The sequence below is a fragment of the Artemia franciscana genome, chromosome 11 (genome assembly GCF_032884065.1).
Source record: "Artemia franciscana chromosome 11, ASM3288406v1, whole genome shotgun sequence".
In the NCBI taxonomy this organism is placed as follows: domain Eukaryota; kingdom Metazoa; phylum Arthropoda; class Branchiopoda; order Anostraca; family Artemiidae; genus Artemia; species Artemia franciscana.
The window spans coordinates 32,819,140-32,841,649 of record NC_088873.1 but is presented as its reverse complement, the minus strand read 5'-3'; the positions used below and the strand labels follow the sequence as shown (position 1 = coordinate 32,841,649).

The following is a 22,510-nucleotide window of genomic DNA, read 5'->3' as shown; positions in this document are numbered from 1 at the left end:
CAAGTTCTTATCTGCAAAACTGTGGATTTTTTTTTTTTCGAGAAGAAAGATTACGGATGCATGTTTATTTGTTTTGTTTTTATTTTTTTCTTCCAAGGGGTAGAGGGCTCATAATAAAAGAAATTAAAAGTTATAGTCCCCATTTTAAGTGACCGAAAAATTTGAGAGCAACTAGACCTCCTCCAACGCTCATTTTTTTCCAAAGTTACTCGATCAAAATTTTGAGATAGCCATTTTGTTCAGCATAGTCAAAAAACCTAATAACTATGTCTTTGAGGAAGACGTAACCCCCCGCAGTCCCTGGGGGAAGGGCTAAAATTGTCAACTTTGGACATTGTTTATATATAGTATTGGTTATTGGAATGTATTTATTTGCCTGGCAACGAAACGTTCTAACTAAACCCTTTGTGATTCAGGGGTCATTCTTAAAGAATTGGAACAAAAATTCGAACTTTAGCGTAAAGAGTGAGATATTGACGAGTGGGCGAATCCCCTCATATACATAATAAAATTATGTGAATATAGAAGCTCGTTAGGTAAATTAATTCGTAGGTTACGTATATTTATTACTTGTAAAAACGTTCTTTAAAAAAATTAATGGTTCTAGTTCCTTTTTTAAGTAACAAAAATATTAAAAGGCAACTAGCCCCCCCCCCCTTCTCACCCCTTTTTCCTAAAACATCTGATCAAAATTTTGATAAAGCCATTTAGCCAAAAAAAGTAAACTAATAGTTTTGTTATTATTTGTGTAAGATGAGCGAAAATCAAAACCTGCATTAATTCAAAAATTTTAAGAGATTAAATAAAAATAAATTTGTTTAAATGAAAGAGAAGAGCAACATTTAAACTTGAAACGAACAGAAATTTTTCCTTATATGAAAGGGCCGGCCTAATGCCCCGCTCTTTACGCTAAAGTTTTTTATTGTTTTAAAAAGTAGAATTGTGAGAAAGAGTCAAACTTTAGCGTAGAGAGCGAGGCGTTGAAGAAGAAACAGTCCCTTTCATATACAAAATAATTTATGTTCGTTTTAAGTTTTAATGTCACTCCTTACTTTCAGTTTAAATTTTTTTTTTTATTTAATCAAACAATTCGTGATAACGAAGTGTAGTAAGGAGCGACCCGGCTCAATAGTGACTAAAACTCTAAAAAATGGAATTTCGATACCAATAGCTACATCAAAAGAATCGCATTTTAATGCTGATTTTAAATATGTAAGTTTCACCAAGTTTAGTCTTACCCAGGCACGTACGCAGGAATTTTTTCGGGGGGGGGGGCAAAACCTTCGAAACAGCAGATATAAAGAAGCACATTTTTTATTTAGTAGCTAAATAAATGCAAAAAGCACGTACATCAGAAAATACATATTAACTTTAATCTGTAGTATTGTAGCGGATGGGGGGGGGAAGACTGAAGCCTCAAAAGTACGTTTTAGGCTCAGGTTATGCTCATAGCGATTCAGAACCAGTGATTAATCTATTATATTCCACTGAAATGGAAATTTTTGGGTCAACAGTGCAATATGGGTGCTGTGGGGGGTAGTTCTTCTATTGCGAAAACGTTGATTTTAATGAAAAATGATAGTTTCCAAAATTGATCCATTGAAAGCTGTACTTTATCCTGAAAAGGGGGGATAAACACCCTAATATCAAGGATAATTCTATTTTGCTGTGAAAAGTAAACTCTCTTTACGAAAAAAATAACAGTACAATCGCTAACTACTTCAAAGAGGGTAAAAAGTTAGACAGAAAATGAGTTAATAATTGGGCAATGACTTGACCGGATAATTACATGCTGTAAAATCCAAAAAAAGGGCTTCACATCTGTATCTAGATTCTTAATAAATGTCCTACTTTTGCCAGAAATCCCTAGAAACCATGGGGAAATTAAACATTTCACAAAATTTAGGGGCACGTACGCCCCCCCTGCGTACGTGCCAGGTCTTACCCATCAAAAGTTACGAGCCTGAGAAAATCTGCGTCATTTTAGAAAATAGGGAGAAACACCCCCTAAAAGTCATATAATCTTAACGAAAATCACGCCTTCAGATTCAGCGTATCAGAGAACCCTACTGTAGAAGTTTCAAGCTCCTATCTACAAAAATGTGGAATTTTGTATTTTTTGCCAGAAGGCAGATCACGGATGCGTGTTTATTTGTTTATTTGTTTTTTGTTTTTTTTTCCCCCAGGGGTGATCATATCGACCCAGTTGTCCTAGAATTTTGCGAGAGGGCTCATTCTAGCGGAAATGAAAAGTTCTAGTGCCCTTTTTAAGTGACCAAAAAAATTGAAGGGCACCTAGGCCCCCTCCCACGCTAATGAGTTTCCCAAAGTCAACGGATCAAAATTCTGAGATAGCCATTTTACTCAGCGTAGTCGTAAAACCTTATAACTATGTCTTTGGGGACGACTTACTCCCCCACAGTCCCCAAAGGAGGGGCTACAAGTTACAAACTTTGACCAGTGCTTACATATAGTAATGGTTATTGGGAAGTTTACAGGCGTTTTCAGGTATTTCCATGAAGGGAGCGTAGGATTTACTAGCATTATTTAAAAAAAAAACAATGAAAAAATAATATGAAATTTTTTTTCAGCTGGAAGTAAGGAGGAGCATTAAAACTTGAAACGAACAGAAATTATTACCCATATGAATGCCTCACCTCCTCCTAATACCTCGCTCTTTACGCTAAATTATTTTTAATAATTTCAACTATTTATTCTGCGGCTTTTGTGATTCAGGGGTCATTCTTAATGAATTGGGACAAAATTTAAGCTTTAGTGTAAAGAGCGAGGGACTGACGAGGGGGCGAACCCCCTCATATATGTAATAAAAACATGAGAATACAAAAGTTCTTTACGTAAGCTAATTTATAAGTTACGTATATCTTTTACTAATAAAAAGATTCGTAAAAAATTAAAAGTTCTAGTTGCCTTTTAAATTAACCAAAAAATCGGAGGGCAACTAGGCTTCCTCCCCGCACTTTTTTCTCTCAAAATCATTGGATCAAAATTATGAGAAAGCCATTTAGCCAAAAAAAATAAATATGCAAATTTCGTTTTAACTATTCCTCTGCGGAGAGCCAAAATCAAAACATGCATTGATTCAAAACGCTCAGAAATTAAATAAAAAAAAACAAGTTTTTTTAACTGAAAGTAAGGAGCGACATTAGAACTTAAAACGAACAGAAATTACTTCGTATATGAAAGGGGCTGCTTCCTCATCAACGCTCCGCTCTTTACGCTAAAGTTTTTACTGTTTTAGAAAGAAGAGTTGAGAGAAAGAGTCAAACTTTAGCGTAAAGAGCGGGGCGCTGATGAGGAGGCAGCCCCTTTCATATACGAAGTAATTTCTGTTCGGTAAGTTTTAATGTCGCTCCTTACTTTCAGTTAAAAAAAACTTGTTTTTTTTTATTTAATCATGAATAAGAATCGAATACTGCCGATGATTGTCATCACAAAACAGCCGACAGCAATCTTATGATCGACCCATTCGCTTTTCTGCTCTTTTCATCACTCCTTGGATAAATAGAAACTCACATAATGATTAATATACAAATCTATAAATCCAAAATTCGAGCTAATCAAGCCAAAATTACATAGTAAATAAGCAGGAAACTATACAGTGGCTCACCTAATAAGAATTTAGTTTAAGGATCTTTAAGTCGATCAAAGAATCCCTTGATATTTCAGAAAATAATTATTATAGCGAAAAAAAGAACGAAAAAAATTGATCTATTGAGAAACGTTCAGCAGATAGGTTTTTACGTTAATCAATCAAGGTACGACCAAAGGCCGCACCCTATACCTGTCTCTATGACGATGATTGAAGCTTATTTCCCGATAGAGGTACTCAGACTGAACTAAAAACTGAATTTGCTCAGGCTAAATGATTCTGCCTGATTATCTGCCCAGCCTCTGACCCAAAAAGCACACAAATTCGAAACTGCCTTTGCCCAATCTGGACAATTCTTGAATTAAGCCTCTGCTTTTCATCTGGCGCTTACACATGCGGTAAGCCCCGAAATTTTCTATAAGCACCCATGAGCTAGCTTCACTAGCACAAACTGCATATTTTCAAGCTAAATCGAAACCAACTAATTTGTTAGTTTTGTTAAATTTTAAAATAGTTAAAAATCTGGTAATAGTTGTTAGTCTGGGATACTAGTTCCTTCTTACATGACTAAATATTCTTAGACGACTTCATGTTGGTAAGTCAAAAGAGCCTCACCGCGCTTTGTTGCTGATCCACTGTTGGTGTTGCAAGACTAATTGTCAATTCACCGTTGGGTTTAACTCCATGTAGAATATGGTGCTGGTTCAAGTCCCTGGAACAATAAAATCTATTAAGAACCGTTCTCATGTGTGCTTAGCTAGACATCAATGTCTAGGCACCGTCACTATAGATTAATCAGGGCTGCCCATAAAAGAAGAAGAAAGGTATAATTGGTCAAGAATGATTATGTCTAGACGTTGATACCTTGCTTAGTACGCGTGTGCTATATATACGTACATAGCATATATAGGCATATGCAAAAAATATATTAGGCGAATAGTCAAAAAAGTATTACTTCCAGAATGAAGGCAGTGAAAAAATCATATTCAGTCACAGAATAAAAGCATGCAAATACAAAAAAAGGATATATCTAAATTAAATTTAAAAGACAATAAATTACCATCAAACAATAATAAAATAAGCAACAAAGGGGCACTGTGTCTTTCTGCAACTAATGCTTTCAGTGACTAAAGGATTTTCCCGAATTTTGTTGTTATAGCGCGTTGAGCTTAGGCAGGGCTGGATTTACCTACGAGATAGTCTTAGGCTACACATTGTCAGTGGCCCTATTTCTTCTGTTTTAATTTGGTATAACATCAAGTACGTTTACAAAAAGATATCCCCTTGGAGCTGAAGGGGAGAGAAGGGATATTAGAGGGTTTGTCCTGGGGGAGACGGGTATATATAATTAAAGTGCAAATTAATTTCGAAATTTCTCTATCAGTGATCCTCCAGACAAATTTCAAGCGTGTGGGTAAGGACTAGAGATATGATATAAGACATACGTTTATACACCTGCATACGCGGCAGGCAGACGGCTTATTAACTATTTTTTAATAGACGGTAGAAACTGGCGAAGATAATGGCTATTTAAATTTCAACAATATTAGTGATTACTTAAGTGAAATACGCGTAAAAAAATTAAATAAATGAATCCTTTGAATGCTCATTCCCCATTTAATAGCTGGTTAAGTTGTTAATTATAAATATAATGCTTTAGTTTTATAGAACTTACACGTTGTCACGTGAAAACTTACGTTGAACTCCAAACGTTAAGTTGTGTTTCTTGAATTTCGGTGATATTTAATATTATTACGCTCTCTCATGTGGCTACAAAATGAACAATATATAAACAATAACACAATAAACAATAATCTCTTACGGTTATACAGTCAACTTTTTTTTATACAGCGTGGAAGCTCAGGACCTTTGAAGACTTTCCAAGCTCTGAGGATGAAATTTTGATGCTTTCTGCAATGCTTTCTGAAAATAAAATTGGAAAAGATTCCACTTGGTCAAGCGCCTATTTTCGCTTCAGATATCTTGTCTTTCTTAGGACAGCTCACGTGGTGTACTAAATGGTGCTGCAGGACATCATGAAAATCGTAACTTTTTTTTTTTACTCAAAAACTCTGATTTTTCTATGAATTGAAAATATCGGAACCGTGAAAGGTGTTGTAGCTTAAACATGTAACTCAAAGATATACAGTCCAAAGTTATTTTACAATATTCTTGCGCTATGGAAACAAGAGCTAAGAGCTCATATGGCACTTGTGACGAGGCATGAAGAGCTAAGAGCCAAGAGATCATATGGTATGAGCTCTAACAAAATTCTATGAATCAATAGATTGATTTAAAAGGAAAATAAGAGGCTTAATGCCGGTCAGGATTTAAAATAAGAGCTCTGAGTCACCATGTCCTTCTAAATATCAAAATTCATTAAGATCCGATCACCCACTCGTATGTTATAAATACCTAATTTTTTCTAATTTTTCCTCGCCCTTTAGCCCCCGAGACGGTCGAATCTTGGAAAACGATTTTATCAAGTCAATTTGTGCAGCTCCCTGACGCGCCTACCAATTTTCATCGTCCTAGCACGTCCAGAAGCACAAAACTCGCCAAATCACTGAACCCCTCCCCCCAACTCCCCCAAAGAGAGCGAATCCAGTACGGCTCCGTCAATCACGTATCAAGGACATTTGCTTATTCTATCCACCAAGCTTCATCCCGATTCCTCCACTCAAAGTGTTTTCCAAGATTTCCCGCTCAAACTCCCCCAATGTCAAAAGATCTGGTCGGGATTTGAAATAAGAGCTCTGAGACATAAATTCCTTCTAAATATAAAATTTCATTAAGATCCGATCACCTATTCGTAAGATAAAAATACCCCAATTTTCACGTTTTCCAAGAATTCCGGTTTCCCCCTCACATGTCACAGGATCTTGTCGGAATTTAAAATTAGAGCTTTAAAGCACAAGATCCTTCTAAATATCAAATTTTATGTCAAGATCTGGTCACGCTTTCGTAAGTTACAAATACATCAATTTTCAAAATAACCCCCCCCCCCCCAACTCTACCAAAGAGAGCAGATCCGGTCCGGTTATGCCAGTCACGTATCTTAGACAGGTTTTTATTCTTCCCATCCAGTTTCATCCTGATCTCACCGCTTTAAGTATTTTCAAAGATTTCCGGTACCCCCAACTGCCCCCCCCCCCCAATTACGCTGGATCCGGTTGAGATTTAAAATAAGAGATCTGAGTTACGAATTTTCACGTTTTCCAAGAATTCCAGTTTCCCCCTCCAACTCCCCCCAATGTCACAGGATCTTGTCGGATAACCCCCTCCCTTAATAGAGCGAATCCGTTCCAATTATGTAAATCACGTATCTAAAACTTCTGCTTATTTTTCCCACCAAGTTTCATCCCGATCCCTCTAATCTAAGCGTTTCCCATCATTTTAGGTTCCCCCACGCCAAACTCCCCCCCAATGTCACCAGATCCGGTCGCGACTTAAAATAAGAGCTGTGAGACACGATATCCTTCTAAATATAAAATTTCATTGAGATCCGATCACCCGTTCGTAAGTTAAAAATACCTCATTTTTTAGTTTTTTAGAATTATCCCCCCCCCCAACTACCCCAAAGAGAGCAGATCCAGTCCGGTTATGTCAGTCACGTATCTTAGACAGGTTTTTATTCTTCCCATCCAGTTTCATCCTGATCTCACCGCTTTAAGTATTTTCTAAGATTTCCGGCTCCCTCCGACTGCTCCCCCATTACGCTGGATCCGGTTGAGATTTAAAATAAGAGATCTGAGTTACGAAGTCCTTCCAAATATGAAGCTTCATGAAGATCCGATCACTCCTTCGTAAGTTAAAAATACGTCATTTTTTCTAATTTTTCAGAATTACCCCCCCCACCAATAGAGCGGATCCGTTCCAATTATGTAAATCACGTATCTAAGACCTCTGCTTATTTTTCCCACCAAGTTTCATCCCGATTCCTCCAATCTAAGCGTTTTCCTTCATTTTAGGTTCCCCCACCCCAAACTACCCCCAATGTCACCAGATCCAGTCGGGACTTACAATAAGAGCTTTGAGACACGATATCCTTCTAAATATCAAATTTCATTATGATCCGATCACCCGTTCGTATGTTAAAAATACCTCGTTTTCTTTAATTTTTCAGAATTAGCCCCCCCCCCCAATAACCCCAAAGAGTGGGGATCCGTTCCGGTTATGTCAATCATGTATCTAGGACTTGTGCTTATTTTTCCCACCAAGTTTCATCCCGATCCCTTCACTCTAAGTGTTTTCCAAGTTTTAGGTTTCCCCCTCCCAACTCCCCCCAATATCACCAGATCCGGTCGGGATTTAAAATAAGAGCTCTGAGACACGATATCCTTCCAAAAATCAAATTTCATTAAGATCCGATCAACCGTTCGTAAGTTAAAAATACTTCAATTTTTCTATTTTTTCCGAATTAACGGGCCCCCCACTCCTCCCCAGATGGTCAAATCGGGAAAACGACTATTTCTAATTTAATCTGGTCCGGTCCCTGATACGCCTGCCAAAGTTTTTATCCCCAGGGGATAAAAACATCATAACAGGACTATTTGATGTAACGATAACGTAGATTTGACTTAGCAGTGTGAAAGTACCATTAAATTGCAGAATGTTTTACAGATGCTGCTGTTTACACGTGTTCCATATCCCCATGAGCTTTTTCATCAACGTCATATTTAAACATCGTCAGTTGGCCAGCAGACATTAAGAAACGAATACACCCGCTTACTTTTCTTGATGTAAATTTGACAGCTTTTCAGCCATAATCATTTGAAGCAATTTTCAAATTGCTTCAAATGAAGATACTTTTTCTTAAAGAGTACAAAAATATCATGTATTAAATTAAAATGAGCGATGAATTAATGACTAAGATTTTTCAGCTATAACTACAGGTCATCTAGGTTAGCCATATCTGGACTACAAGGATAACATCGCGTAGAAACAATTTTCACCAATTTTCAAACAGTTCGTGGTAACCAACTGTAGTAAGGAGCGACCCGGCTCAATAGTAAACGAAACTCTAAAAAATGGAATTTTGATGCTAAAATATACATCAAAAGAATCAGATTTTTATGCTGATTTTAAATATATAAGTTTCATCAAATTTAGTTATTGTCATCAAAAGTTACGAGCCTAAAAAAATTTGCCTTATTTTAGAAAATATGGGAAAACACCCCCTAAAAGTCACAGAATCTTAGAAAATCACACCATCGCATTCGGCGTATCAGAGAACCCTATAGCAAAATTTTCAAGCTCCTATCTACAAAAATGTGGAATTTCGTATTTTTTGCCAGAAGACAAATCACGGGTGCGTGTTTATTTGTTTGTTTTTTTTTTTTTCTTTTCCCCAGGGGCCATCGTATCGACCAAGTGGTCCTAGAATGTCGCAAGAGGGCTCATTCTAACGGAAATGAAAAGTTCTAGTGCCCTTTTTAAATGACCAAAAAATTGGAGGGCACCTAGGCCCCCTCCCACGCTCATTTTTTCTCCAAAGTCAACAGATCAAAATTTTGAGATAGCCATTTTGTTCCGCATAGTCAAAAACCATAATAACTATGTCTTTGGGAATGACTTACTCCCCCCCAGTCCCTGGGGGAGGGGCTGCAAGTTACAAACTTCGACCAGTGTTTATATATAATAATGGTTATTGGGAAGTGTACAGTCGTTTTCAGGGTTTTTTTTTGGTTTTGGGGGTGGGGTTGAGGGGCGGGGGCTATATGGGGATCTTTCCTTGGAGAAATATGTCATGGGGGAACAGAAATTCAATGAAAAGGGCGCAGGATTTTCTAAAACTACTATAAAAAAAAGCAATGAAAAAATAAACATGGAAAAGTTTTTTTTCAATTTTTCATGGAAAGAAAGTAAAGAGTAGCATTAAAACTTAAAACGAACAGAGATTATTACGCATATGAGGGGTTCTAAAAATACTTTAGCATAAAGAGCGAGGTATTTAGAAGGAGATAAATACCTCGCTCTTTATGCTATAGTATTTTTAGTAATTTCAACTATTTATTCTACGGCCTTTCTGATTCAGGGGTCATTCTTAAAGAATTGGGACAAAACTTACGATTTAGTGTAAAGAACGAGGTATTAACGAGGGTACAAACCCCCTCGTATACATAATAAAATTAAAGAATATAAAAGTTTGTTACGTAAGTTAATTCTTATGTTACGTGTATTTTTTACTAATAAAAAAGTAAAAAATACATTAATTTATATATTCGTTAAAAACTAAAATTTATAGTTGCCTTTTTATTTAACAAAAAAATTGCATGGCAACTAGGCCTCCTTCCCCATCCCTTATTTCTCAAAATCGTCTGATCAAAACTAAGAGAAAGCCATTTAGCCAAAAAAGGAATTAATACGTAAATTTCATTTTAATGATTTATGTGTGGAGAGCCAAAATCAAACATGCATTAATTCATAAACGTTCAGGAATTACATAAAAAAACTAGTTTTTTTAACTGAAAGTAAGGAGCGACATTAGAACTTAAAACGAACATAAATTACTCCGTATATGAAATGGGTTGTCCCCTCCGCAATCCCTCGCTCTTTACGCTAAAGTTTGACTCTTTGCCACAATTCTGCTTTTTAAAACAATTAAAAGCTTTAGCGTAAAGAGCGAGGGATTGCGGAGGGGACAACCCATTTCATATACGGAGTAATTTCTGTTCGTTTTAAGTTTTAATGTCGCTTCTTACTTTCAGTTAAAAAAACTAGTTTTTTTTATGTAATCTAATGCAAGAGAGGGAATTATTTCATTCGATCGAGTTAACTGACATACTTTATGCGGCCCCTGTCTTGAGTCCTAGTTCCTGGGCCAAAAATATTGTGACTTTCAGTATTTTCTCATGAAAGCTTTTATACAATTAGCCTTTTTTTCTGCTGTGTTGACAAATTAGCCCTCCTTTTCCTTACATAATTTTCTGCGTGTGTGGCTACGGTTTCTAAGCGCAGTAAAATGTATAAAAAAAGAAATCAACAAAAACTTACTCTTTGGAATGGGTATAATAGTGGCAGATGAGGCACTTTAAAGGAAAATCTTCTCGTCGATGATGGATTTGATGGTCATCCATTTCGCTGAAATTTTTGCAGACGAAAGGACAATAAGAACAAATCAAATGAGTCATTCCAGGGTAAACAGAAAAGCCTGAAATTAGTTTTAAATGTATATAAACAATCCTGAATTAAATTGAAAATAGTAAACTTGACTGAACAGAAATCAGTCAGTTCCTTCTATTAAAAAAAAATCCCACATTAGCTTAATCCTACGGGGCTCAGGAATCAGTCCCCGTCACCACAAGGTCAAGGCGACAAACTTGCTACTTGTCCCTATAAATAATAACAGAAGTTGGAACTTCAATTCGATACCCTATGAATTAAAATCGAATAGTAGTGGGCGTCAAGCCATGGCTAATTGTACAAAAAGCCAAGACAGATAGTACAATTGAGTTAGAGACAAATCTGGCATTATCACCCTTTATTAGGATTGTATAAAAATGATGTTAGTTCATTTGTTAATAGATATGTCGATCTATTATCAACCCATGCACCATTCCTAGGGCAGAAGTTCTAAGGTAGATAGTCAAAGAGCTAAGACAATCATAGAACCTTTAGTTTTCCAAGTGCTTCGTTAAACGGCCCGGGTAAACGGCGGGAGTAAATATGCCTTTCTTATTGGACCAATACTTGTTTGTTATCTTTTAGCAAGTCACGACCGCCTAGAGTCTCAGGCAGGTTGACCAAGAATTTAATATTGACATAGGACCATTAGATTGCCTAGAATGAGAGGTAAACAAGGCACGCCTGCCTATGCTCTTAAGCATTTGGATTAAAATCGAATAACTGTGGGCATCAAGCCGTGGCTAATTGTAGAAAAAGCCAAGACAGATGGTCCAATTGAGTGAAAGGCAAATACCACGTAGTACCCACGCAGATGAAAACTATAAAAACATCCTTGAATACACATAGAACTGTATATTTAACTTGGTTTTATTATGTTCTAGTTGTAAAAACATTTTTCGCTGGCAGGAATAAGCTATATCAAAAAGCAAAATCAGCTTAATTTAAATTTCAACGATTTGGCATTATGTCTGTAAGGCAGGATCACCAGGGGTCGGCGACCCAGAGCTCAGTGTTGAAGTATATTGGGATCTCTGACATTTTATGATATTGGCATTTCTTGCATTATTTACTTCTATCTCTTTATAGGGATGATTGGAAGTGAGTTCGACACAAACAACATAAATCCACAAATGACAAAAAAAAAATACCTTTCTCATCATCTTCTTCTTTTTTCACTGCAATCGGTTGAAGATTCCCTTGATCTCTTTTTTTAGTTGCAGACTCGCCAATTCCCAGACCAATATCCGTAAGATTCGAATCTTTTTTGCGGTCAGATGTGGATTTCTGCTTTTCTGGCTTCAACTTAGTAACGACTTCGTGAGATAATTCTGGAGTTTCATCGTCTGGAACTTTATTCTCAATAACTTGAATATTACCATCATGTTTGAGGCGACAATGACGCTATATATAAAATTTAAACTAAATTAAACAAAGATTAAAAATAGCATCTCAGCCGCATGATTAAAATTCCGTACTTAAACGGTTGATCAGATTTTGATCAACTGCAAGACTATAAATCGTATGCTATGAGCAATCATAGAATACAATGGATAGGATTCATTAAAATTTAAAAAACTTGATAGAAGGATAAACAAGAATAAGCACCTATAACAGTAAAACACGACTTTGATAATTGCTATAATAAAACCAGAAATGGAAAGAAACATGTCGGTACTCAAACATATAATTTATTAATTTGTTTCCTCAGCAAGAAAAAAAGGTATATTTCAAGACCTTGTTCTCAATAATAAGTTGTACGAAGCATGAATTGAAATAAAACGTAGAAGAAAAAACATCACACTTCTACAAAAACCCCTCGGATTGCAAGACAGACGTCTATTCGGAGTTTTATTTTCATCCAAGTGTGCATGTCTAGCCTAAAGGGACGTATGAACGTCCGAAAGAATAATAACAATGTATCCCTCAGTGAGGGTACGAAGGTCCCTTACTGTAGCAGTCCCGTCTTTTATATATTCCCTGAAAAAAGTAACATTGTGACGTCCGGAGAACGTTGAGTTAAATTCCTATGCTTTTCTTATTTTATTCAGGATCATATGGAACCCTGACGATTTTTTTTTTTTCATTCTTCTTATATTTGTGAATACCAGTTCCTTATCTTTTTTTTCTTTCTTCTTTTTGGTGTAGGGAGCAAACTATATCAAGTTGTTTCGGTGTATATGCCTTGTATGACTACTAGACAGTAGAGATTATAAAAAGAGAATAACAGGCCTGAAAGTGTATAAAAAAAAATACTGCGTAGTTTCAGGGCACATTACACGGCAATTCCAAGCTATCTAGCAGACTTTTACTGAATACAGCTATATTTCAAGCGGTTGAGTTATTTTTTTATGAAATGTTCTGATCCATTTCTTAGTTCCTTTATCAAAGAAAGTTGTTAGAATTAAAAAAAAATATCAATGGACAATTGAGTTCGCTAAATGTCTCTAAATACAGAAAAAATACATTCCCTAAAAAAAGTGATTATTTATGAATTTTTTTTTATTTCGACTAATAGGTGCAAAATACAACCTCGTTTTAGAAAATTTACTGGCAGCCCCGAAGATGACTAAGTCCAGCTTTCAGTCAAAACGCAATATGTCCTAGGCATTTTTGATATTCCTTTGATAAAAAAAAATTCCAGACAGTACTTAAGAAAAAATTGTGAAAAGGTGGCCAGCTCTTGGGCCCACACCCACCTAACAAGCTTGAAACTACAAAAAAGCCTATATTCATCTTCACTGGCACGCTATGTTGCTTTTTGGACTCCTATCTAACTACCACCCCCCCTTTTTTGAGCACCTATGCATGCCGAAGTATGATGTTCTCCATGTCATATTCCTATTGTTTATAATTTGATTAGATGTAACTCTATAGACCATTTTTAACTGAGTGCAAGTGCATGGAATGATTTTAAATGAATTTAACTTCATGGCAATGACGTTATATATGACTTATGAAGTTCATATGACGATAATAAATATAGAAAAATATAGTATTGTGGGACTTCAGAGCCTGCAACAATTATTTGACACGCCCATCAATGTTAGAGATATAAGATAAACTAAATCTAAAACAATGAAATAGCACTTAATAAGACAACGCATCACGCCATAAAAGAAGCAAAAAAAAAATTACAAAAAGCATTAAAATTCAGGTAATTGAGCACTTAATCCCCCACAGAAACGGGGAGAAAATAAAGCGATGAACCGTCAAACAATTGCTCTAAAATAAGTAGTAACGAAAAAAGGAAAAAACAAATAAAACAAAAGGCATCCTTTGGCTTTTAAACTATATATATTTCTCACAGCAAAACCAGCAGCATTACAACAATAATATACCTGGATTACATGTTTCCAGTTAGAGACCTGGTTACAGACCCCACATCTAAAAGCAGGAATATTTTTTCCCGATACGGGCTGCTTAGGAGTGAGTGCCCAGGTTAGGTCACGGCCAACTAAACTCGCCGCTAAAGGTTGTCCGTCATAATGCTCATTCCTTATATGCTGCAATACTTCTTCTCTTGAAATATTTCTAAAAATAAAATACGTATAGTCCCCACACCATATTAGTCACGAAACAGCACTAACTTAGAAAATAGTTAAGCTAATTGGTTACACAAACCTGGGAATACGGGTTCAAAAAATATATGTAAAGAAGTACGTTTTTTTCATTTATGTTCTATCAGTGACTTACCTCACAAAATGTAGATTGGTCTATGACCCATTCCTGGATATGGCTATTTATTCACTCGCATTATGCATCCATTGCGTATGAATACTAAAGTTTTTTCAGCCTAGCTCCTTTTTAGGCACATTGCTTTTTATGCAAGTAGGACAAGAGCCAACGATATTTGGGGCTTAGACCCCCTGCAAAATTATAGGCAACAAAATTCTTAAGTATTTCACTATCATTTATCTTCCCCTCCCCCGCAGCTTAAAACTATAGAAACATCATTGAATACACATAGAATTATATATTTAACTTGGCTTTATTGTGTTTTGGTTTTAAAAATTTTTTCACTGGCAGTAACAATCTATATAAAAAAGCAGGAAAATCAGCTTAATTTAAATTTCAAACGCATAGGTCTAAAAAATGACACAGTTATATCATGCAGTATCTATGCAAGGAGAACAACTCTTTGTGGCCAGCAACTTAAGGATAAAACTTTTTTTGAGATATTTATATCAGCCAAACAACCAAATGTGGCATCTTTCGTTGTTACGTTGGCTTGTGGCACTGCGATATAAAGTTGAAGATATCACATTTATCAGACAGACAACCTTATTTATTCTGCTTTGTGTTTTATTGCCTTGTGTTTGTAGCGATAATTATTATATTTAACATAACTAGATGTGAGTTTTTATTGTTTGCATTTTGTTTGTTTTCTTTTTTCTTTCGGTTGATCAAAGCCTTCGGAACTAAATGAAAGTTCTTAAGCCGAACTGGCCAGACATGACAATAAACAACAAAAAGAGACAAAACTCCACAAAAAAACCTCAAACGAGACTGTGGCCAGTAGAGTAAATATCCGCATTATTTTAGTCTTTCCTCTCTACTGGCCGCAGTCTCGTTTGAGGTTTTTTTGTGGAGTTTTATCTCTCTTTGTTGTTTATTCGGAACTGAAGCCGAAATATTCACACTTTATTATTAGCAGGGAGAAAACTTTATTTTTTATTTTAGCAGTATCTTACTGAAACATCATACTATTTTTTTTTTTACTTTCGCTTCATTTCAATCGTAATAATAATAATACCACCTATATAAATTAGGTTTTTAAGTTGAAGCAAAGAAAAAAAGTCATGCCAAAGGAAGGTATTTTCATTTTGGCTAAAAAATAAGAATTGGGAAGACATTTGCGGAAAGGTTTGCTGCAAGTAGCCTTTGATCTAATGATAAGGAAGGGTTAGTTAAGACATAGTGAAAAACACAATCAACAGATGAAACATCTGCCCAAATTTGATTTGAAGAAATGAATCAAGCAAAAGTAAAAGATTGAAAGAAACTTGTCAAAAAGGAGCTTAAGGATTTGTTAATGATCTGAGAAACACTTCTAATGGATTGGAAATGAAACGAAATACCGAAACTGTAACGTTATATATTTACAGGGTAAAAAGCTCAATCACTGTATCAACACGAAAAGCTTGGACGTTCTAAAATAAGGCAAAGATGCGTTAAGTAAGGCAAATTTAGAAAAAAAGGAAGACGCGTACTTGGATTTGGTATGCGTTGCAGAAAATTCATTTATTTGAGGGGAAAGTGGACAAGGACGGATCTAGAACGAAACCTTGGGGGGGGGGGCATTGTGACGAGACCGCAAATAACTGACCAAATTGACGAATTAATTGAAAGAAAGAGTGAAAAACAGAAAAACGCACAGAATGAGGGCGCCAGGATCCCCAGATCTGATGGTGTGAAGATGAATAGAGCTAGAAATCCGGTATATTTTTGGAAAGTAATATTGACAGAAAATCTGTTCTTATATGCCTTTAAGCCGTAACTTCATGCGCAATGCAGCTTCAAATTGCGCATGCGCAATGCAGCTTAGTAATACTAAAAACAAGGGAAGTAAATTCAAAAAATGTAAGGCTAAGTCGAAGACATCGAAGAATTGTGTGGTACGGTCGTGTTTATTTCCAAAAATTAGGAAATGGACATGGATACAAGAAGTATTTGTTCCAAACTTTGTCCGCAATGAGGAACTTTTAAAGTAAAGTTGAGAAAAGAATATAATTTAAAATATAAGAACATAAAAAATATATAGTCAATTCACCATTCAGATACTGCATCGTTTTGGGTTTTCATTTATTGCGTCGGTAAATATGTACGAAATATGTATGAAATTCTCGGCCGAATTAACAGGCATAATTATTCCATATATAGGTTTGCTCAGGATATACTAGGACGAAATGTCTGTTATGCTGTTGAGACCAGTCTTGTTGTTTTCAATTATTCTTCCTATCAGACGCATAGTAAAACGTGTCAAATTGGAAATACAACTCTCCTTTTAACAATATAATCTTATTAATTCTCGTGAATACCTTAGTTCATCATTACTTGAAATCTCCTGTTTTCATTTGAATACGGATGGTCACCTTAAACCAGTCCCTATATGAGTATAAAGAACTTGTGACCGCTTTACTTCTATATTTTTCGAATAACATTAGGCCTGTTGGACGACAGTCATAAGAAAGGGAAAATCGTAAATCATATACTCTCTTGCGAGGTTTGGAAATCACTTGAATCTGGCTTTACAACGGAGAAATACTCGCTTTAGGTGCCCGCAACAAAAAGTCATGTGTTCTTTTCACGTGCGTGATTGGCTGGGAGTTACCGACACATTGATTTAAATCTGCTACAATTTATAGTACTCTCGAGGGACGGGAGACAATGTAACAAGGATATCTTGTTAAAGAAGTTGGTAGCATTTCAGCCCACCATTTGAAAGTATATCGATTAACCAAATTAATTGAATTCCGGTCATGGGGCCAGTCTCCCTGCCGGGGATGTTATGTGAATAGTCTTAAATATGTATAGTTAAAGAATATTAAAGAACTTGAAATTGAACAAACTAATCTAGTGCATGTACAAGCATGCAATACTACAATTTCAAAGGCAACATGAAACAAAGAGATTAGTAGCGTCCATGCAGTATTACAATACCATAACCAATTGCTATATTAATACAGTCATACCCGGACAACAGACTGCCAGTTCGAGCCTTTTCCACATATGCCACAGAAAAACTTCTCTATTCGGGTGTGTCTTGCCATGTGTGCAATAACCATTCTTTTATCTTTGTGTCTAAATAAAAGGATTATTACTAAAGTCTAAGTTTTGCCAAGCAAATATCTATTTCAAACTGAACCTACGTCTACTCACAGCAGCAATGTTCAAGAGAGGTTATCATAATTAGCTGTATCAATATGGTAGGAATAATAGGACGTAAAGATAGGAAAACTGTTAATTTATTTTTGGCCTTTCATGTCTGACGTTAACTTATTGAATATTGTTCTGATATGGCTTTTATATGTTCAAGGTGAACCACATTGGCGGCACCATCTTTTATGTCTCAGCATCGTATGCACCATTTCTCCTGTTCCGGGTTCCCATGAATCCAGATAGAATTGTTGCTGACAATGAGTCAAATTCTAAAGAGCCGTTTACATACAGAAACCTTATTTGACTTTCTTACCATACTTTTCTATTCCACTAGCATATAATACAGATCTAGGCTTTGTACGTCCTTCTTTTTAAGTCGTGGATCACTTTTTTATTTCGCGAGAAATTAATTGGTGATTATGCTGATTGCTGATAAATTTCGGCAAAAAAAGGGTTGCCAAATTATACTTTTGTTGAATTCCGAGCGTGATATCCAAACATTTGAGACATTGAACTAAACTCAGAAAATACTAAATGAACGATGATTATGGACTGTTTTTGTATTTTAAAGTTTTATGCTTTATTTCCACACATTTTGTCTCTTTAAACGTTGTTTCAAGCCTGTATTTGCGCGACAAACGAACCTTTGCTTGTCAAAATTTCATCCGAAGTCTTAACTTCTCAGGTATGATTTGAGCATTAAAATTTGAAGCTTAAAAATACGCTCATTCGACATTAAATATCTGTAATCTTTGCTTTGCTGAGGATGCATATAAGCTCACTGGACGAGAAAGAGCCCCCTTGGGTAAACCTATCAATGCTATACATCTTATGTGCAAGAGACCCGTCGCGATAAACTCCTGTTCGGGATTGAGGGACAATATCTGGCTAAGACATTTCACCCGCTTAAAAACACGAATTTGATAAAATTGATCTCACTCCTGGAATTACCAGTGGTGTAACACATATTTTATAGGCTATAAAAGCCTTATTTTTTTTAAGTAAGTATTTTTGAAACTAGTTTTCCTTTTAATTTCAAAGGGCAGGTGCTTTAAAAAAAAACTCATATGCTGAGCAATGGTCTGCTTTGCACAGGTACTGATCCCCTGATTTACTGCCTTCGGCCAGGAGTGCAATGCGTGGTTGGGAGCAAATCATCCGACGCTTCCCGTATTTTACCCCAGAATTCTCCACGCATGCATTTAGAGCTGGGTAGACTACGGCTGAGTTTACAGGGTCACACCGTTGACCCCCCTCCCAAATCAAATAGCCAGCGACACCAGGACTCGAAAACCTGTCCTGCTTTACTGTTAAATAAACACTGCTAATTTTTTTTTTGTAAAAAATGCTCTCTAGTTATTAACTGAGAGATGTTGCATGTCAGCCGTGGTACCCAGGCGATATTTAAGACTGGAACTAAATTATGCTAGCCAAATTACACGTATAAAATTGGTTTTAACTTCTTTTAAATTAACATAAAATAAGATTATATTGACGAAGCCCAGCTTCAAAGTGCTTGGAAAACCTTATTTACAAACAATATGTCAACTTTGAAAAAATTGCAATAAGAAGATAAGGAAAATACGATTAATTAGACTGGCTAAAAGATTACTTTCCAGAAACAAATAGCTGGCGGAATCCTCAGTCAATTTTAAGAACGATACGTCGCAAAAAGAAAATATACAGAACTTGATTCTAGATTTGTCCGAAACAACAAATCAAGCGAATCGTATAAAGAATTTAAGAAATAGGAAAAATAGACATTAAAGATTACCAGAATTCGAGATTTCTCAAAACCAATCTCCACGTAGGAGCCTATGTCCCTATGCTAAAATTAAATAATTATTCAAAATAATCATTTATCACAAATTTTGCAAAGTTTCATCTTGGGAACACCTAAAAAAATTGCGTCAAAGCTGACATATTCATGCATTTCATAGCACTGAAGACTTTCTTGTTTATCGTAAGTCTTTCAATCTCTTAACTATTGCTGTTAATTCATGTTTTTAGTCTTATAATCTTACTATTATTGTAATTCTAATCTTTCAAGGTCAATATTTAAATCAAGGTCATTCTTAAACGGAAAAGCCATGGAAACAATTAGGATTATGGTCTATGGCTCATCATCGAAAAGTTTGGCTCTTTGAAAAGAGGTTTGATTAGGGTTACGATTCAAAAGGCTATTTAACTAGTCATGTCAACAAACAGTGGCGATATTCGAACCTAAATATATATCTAATCCATAGAAAATCAATAGTTATTATTATAAACCACTCCAGTGAAACTAGCAGTTATACGGTATTGCATCTATGTGTTTAGGACGTTATTCAGAGGGCAATTGGGGGGATGCGGGTAACGCCAGAATTCAAATAAATTTTACCCTATACAACACAATACTTTTGGAATCTGCAAGAAAAAAGGGACTATTTTCAGTCCTGCTACATATTCAGGAATTTTCATTGAAGGGAAGAGCCTTTAAAAAAATTCTAAAATCGAAAAAATTTGTATTCGTTAGAGAAAACAGAGCCTGGAAAACTGTATTAATACGATATTGCATGTCATCAATTTCTTCCTTCAGGTATTCTTCCTTCATTAACTGGCATTTCCCACAGCGAGATAGGAACTTAATTTTAGATTCAGCTAAGCGACATAAAGGGCTGCATTTACAATGAAAGCTACCCTTAATCACCGATTCCCGCCACTCTTGAGTCTTGATCACTCATTGGTATATGAAACACTATTGTATTTAAACATTGTATTTAAACAAGGGGTGGGCAAAAAAGATCACCGAAAATATACTCCAAAAAACTTCCAAAAGGAATTTTCTTTATTAAAAGTAATAAAGACAGAGCAAAACAGCAACAATAGTTAAGCACAACATTTTTTCCCCTGGAACTCTTCAAGAGACCAAAAACCAGATGGATTGTAAGAAAACTATAGGAATCTATGGAAAAAGCAACCGTGGGATCTATTCGTTTTTTGGTAAGGGGTTGTATGAAGGCAGAGTGAATTACGTGTCAACGCTATGCTTTTTTCCAATCGCTTCACTTTTTTCTACGAATAAAAAGAAAAAACTGGATATGAAAAAACTCACATGATTTTATTACAATCTTAAGCAATTTATACAAAAATAATGATTTAGTTAAGACTCATTAAAGAATCAGTAGAATTAAAGGAGTGAACCAGTATTATAGGGGGGGGGGTGATTCTCTGAGTTTTGACTAGCTCTGTTACAAAGCAGTGGCGTCAATTCTCATAAATTTATGCGGGGGTTAGAGAGGATTTCAAATATCTAGGGTATGGCAAATTTCTTGCTTTTGAAATTTTTCTCCAATGTAAATACCAAAAAAGGAATTTTGCTCATCAAGGAGAAGCATAAAAACCTAGGAACAGGGCGCATTCCCCCTGTCCCTTGAACTAACGTCACTGTTACAGAAACAAAGAAACATTCTTTTTCATTTACTTTGGGAAATCTGATTCCTTTAACGAAGCTTCTGTGTTTTTATCTTAGTAAAAACCGATACATAAATGCAAGGCTTTTTTTCTTTAATGTTAATCTTCGTCTAAATCAAACAATGAACCTGGAAAACATCTCTTTAATTTATTTTAATACACGACCTTTAGCCCAAATAATTCTACCTGCGTTGTTGACTGGGAAAAACTGCCAACAAAATGGACTTTTCAATCCAGTTTTTAATGCAACAATCTTCGTGAAAATGTTTAACTAATCTATATTTATTGATGTGAAACGGAACTGGGTACTAAGTTCAATGTTTCAGTAAGCAACGCGCATCCTAATTTACGAAATTCATCTAGTTAGGAGCAGAAAATTATACAACAAACATTTCAACATTAATGTCACGTACTCAACGCAACAATTGGTTTTTAGAACTGAGAAGATGGATATCTCATTTTGACTCTGCATCATGTCTGAGACAATACACCTTTCAGAATAAATAATCAATTAAATCTGCTCCAGTTTTCGGCTTTTCTTCTGTATTGGCTAAGTTCTTTAACCTTACCAAAACCAGCAGTGATAGTAAAATAATCCGTACATGCAGATTATCTAGACACAGAAAGAGAACATTCTGAAACAGGTTCTTAAATTTCTTATTCCTCTTTTCCAAAAGAAGGGGATATCTCTACCCGCCTATAATGAGAATAAAGTCAGGGTTCCCAATTGGAGGGGGGCTAGGTTTGGAAAACACCTCTTTTGGCTTTTCATGAAAATAAAAAGAAATAAAAGATGCCCTCTCCCTCGAGACAAGGTCGTATCCAAGGAGGTTAGAGGTTTTGAACCCCCTCCCCCTCGAGATATTTGTCCAACTAAACGTAATAAAAATGCATATGGCAAATCTTTGATTTGTTTTTTAAAGTCTTTATTACCCCCCCCCCCCCTCAAAAAAAATACCCCCCCCCCCCCGAACGAGAATTTTGAATACTGCCCTACACCTGGGAACTGGAAAAAAAATTATCTTTATTAACAAAAACACTTGAAGAAAAATCATTGCCTTCCTTTACATTTTTGTAAATTGGCGCCATGCCTAAAGGGCTCGTATATAGACATGTTGATTTTTGGCAAAGGAAGTGAAGCCATTTACTGTACATTATTAATGCAGAATCGAACCTTTGACAAAATCAAGATTCGTTTTCAAGCTTCTATCTCCGGACCCTTTACAACTAAAAGTTTTTACGCAAGGTGGGTGAAACTTTAAGGAATGGACCCAAAGCCCAAGGTAGAATATTCTATAGAAAAATGGGCTTGAAAACACGGGCAAAAAAATCATTCGGTAAAGATATCATATTGGTGTCGATCATGCAAAATCTTGCGAACTGCTGTTTCAAAATCTAAAGACTAAAAGAAGAAGATTAACAAAAGAAAAATGAGACAGA

The 22,510-nt window shown here is 35.8% G+C and overlaps 1 protein-coding gene and 1 long non-coding RNA gene across 5 annotated transcripts in view; one reads left to right on the top strand and one right to left on the bottom strand.

Moving 5' to 3' along the window:
• LOC136033111 (uncharacterized) overlaps positions 1-17,958 on the top strand; it is a 37,175-nt gene extending 19,217 nt beyond the window's left edge. The window contains exon 3 of the long non-coding RNA XR_010618853.1: positions 17,775-17,958. This is a non-coding gene — a long non-coding RNA (uncharacterized LOC136033111). The remainder of the gene's footprint in view (positions 1-17,774) is intronic.
• LOC136033109 (uncharacterized) overlaps positions 1-22,510 on the bottom strand; it is an 88,749-nt gene that overhangs the window by 6,594 nt on the left and 59,645 nt on the right. For 3 of the 4 annotated variants that reach the window (XM_065713732.1, XM_065713735.1, XM_065713736.1), the window contains 4 exons: positions 14,077-14,269; positions 11,887-12,139; positions 10,607-10,763; positions 4,226-4,322 (listed from right to left, as the gene is read on the bottom strand). In XM_065713732.1, the coding sequence (XP_065569804.1) occupies positions 4,226-4,322; positions 10,607-10,763; positions 11,887-12,139; positions 14,077-14,269 (700 nt within the window). Of the gene's footprint in view, positions 1-4,225; positions 4,323-10,606; positions 10,764-11,886; positions 12,140-14,076; positions 14,270-17,430; positions 17,540-22,510 lie in introns of all 4 variants that reach the window. The other variant, XM_065713733.1, reaches the window with a different exon arrangement.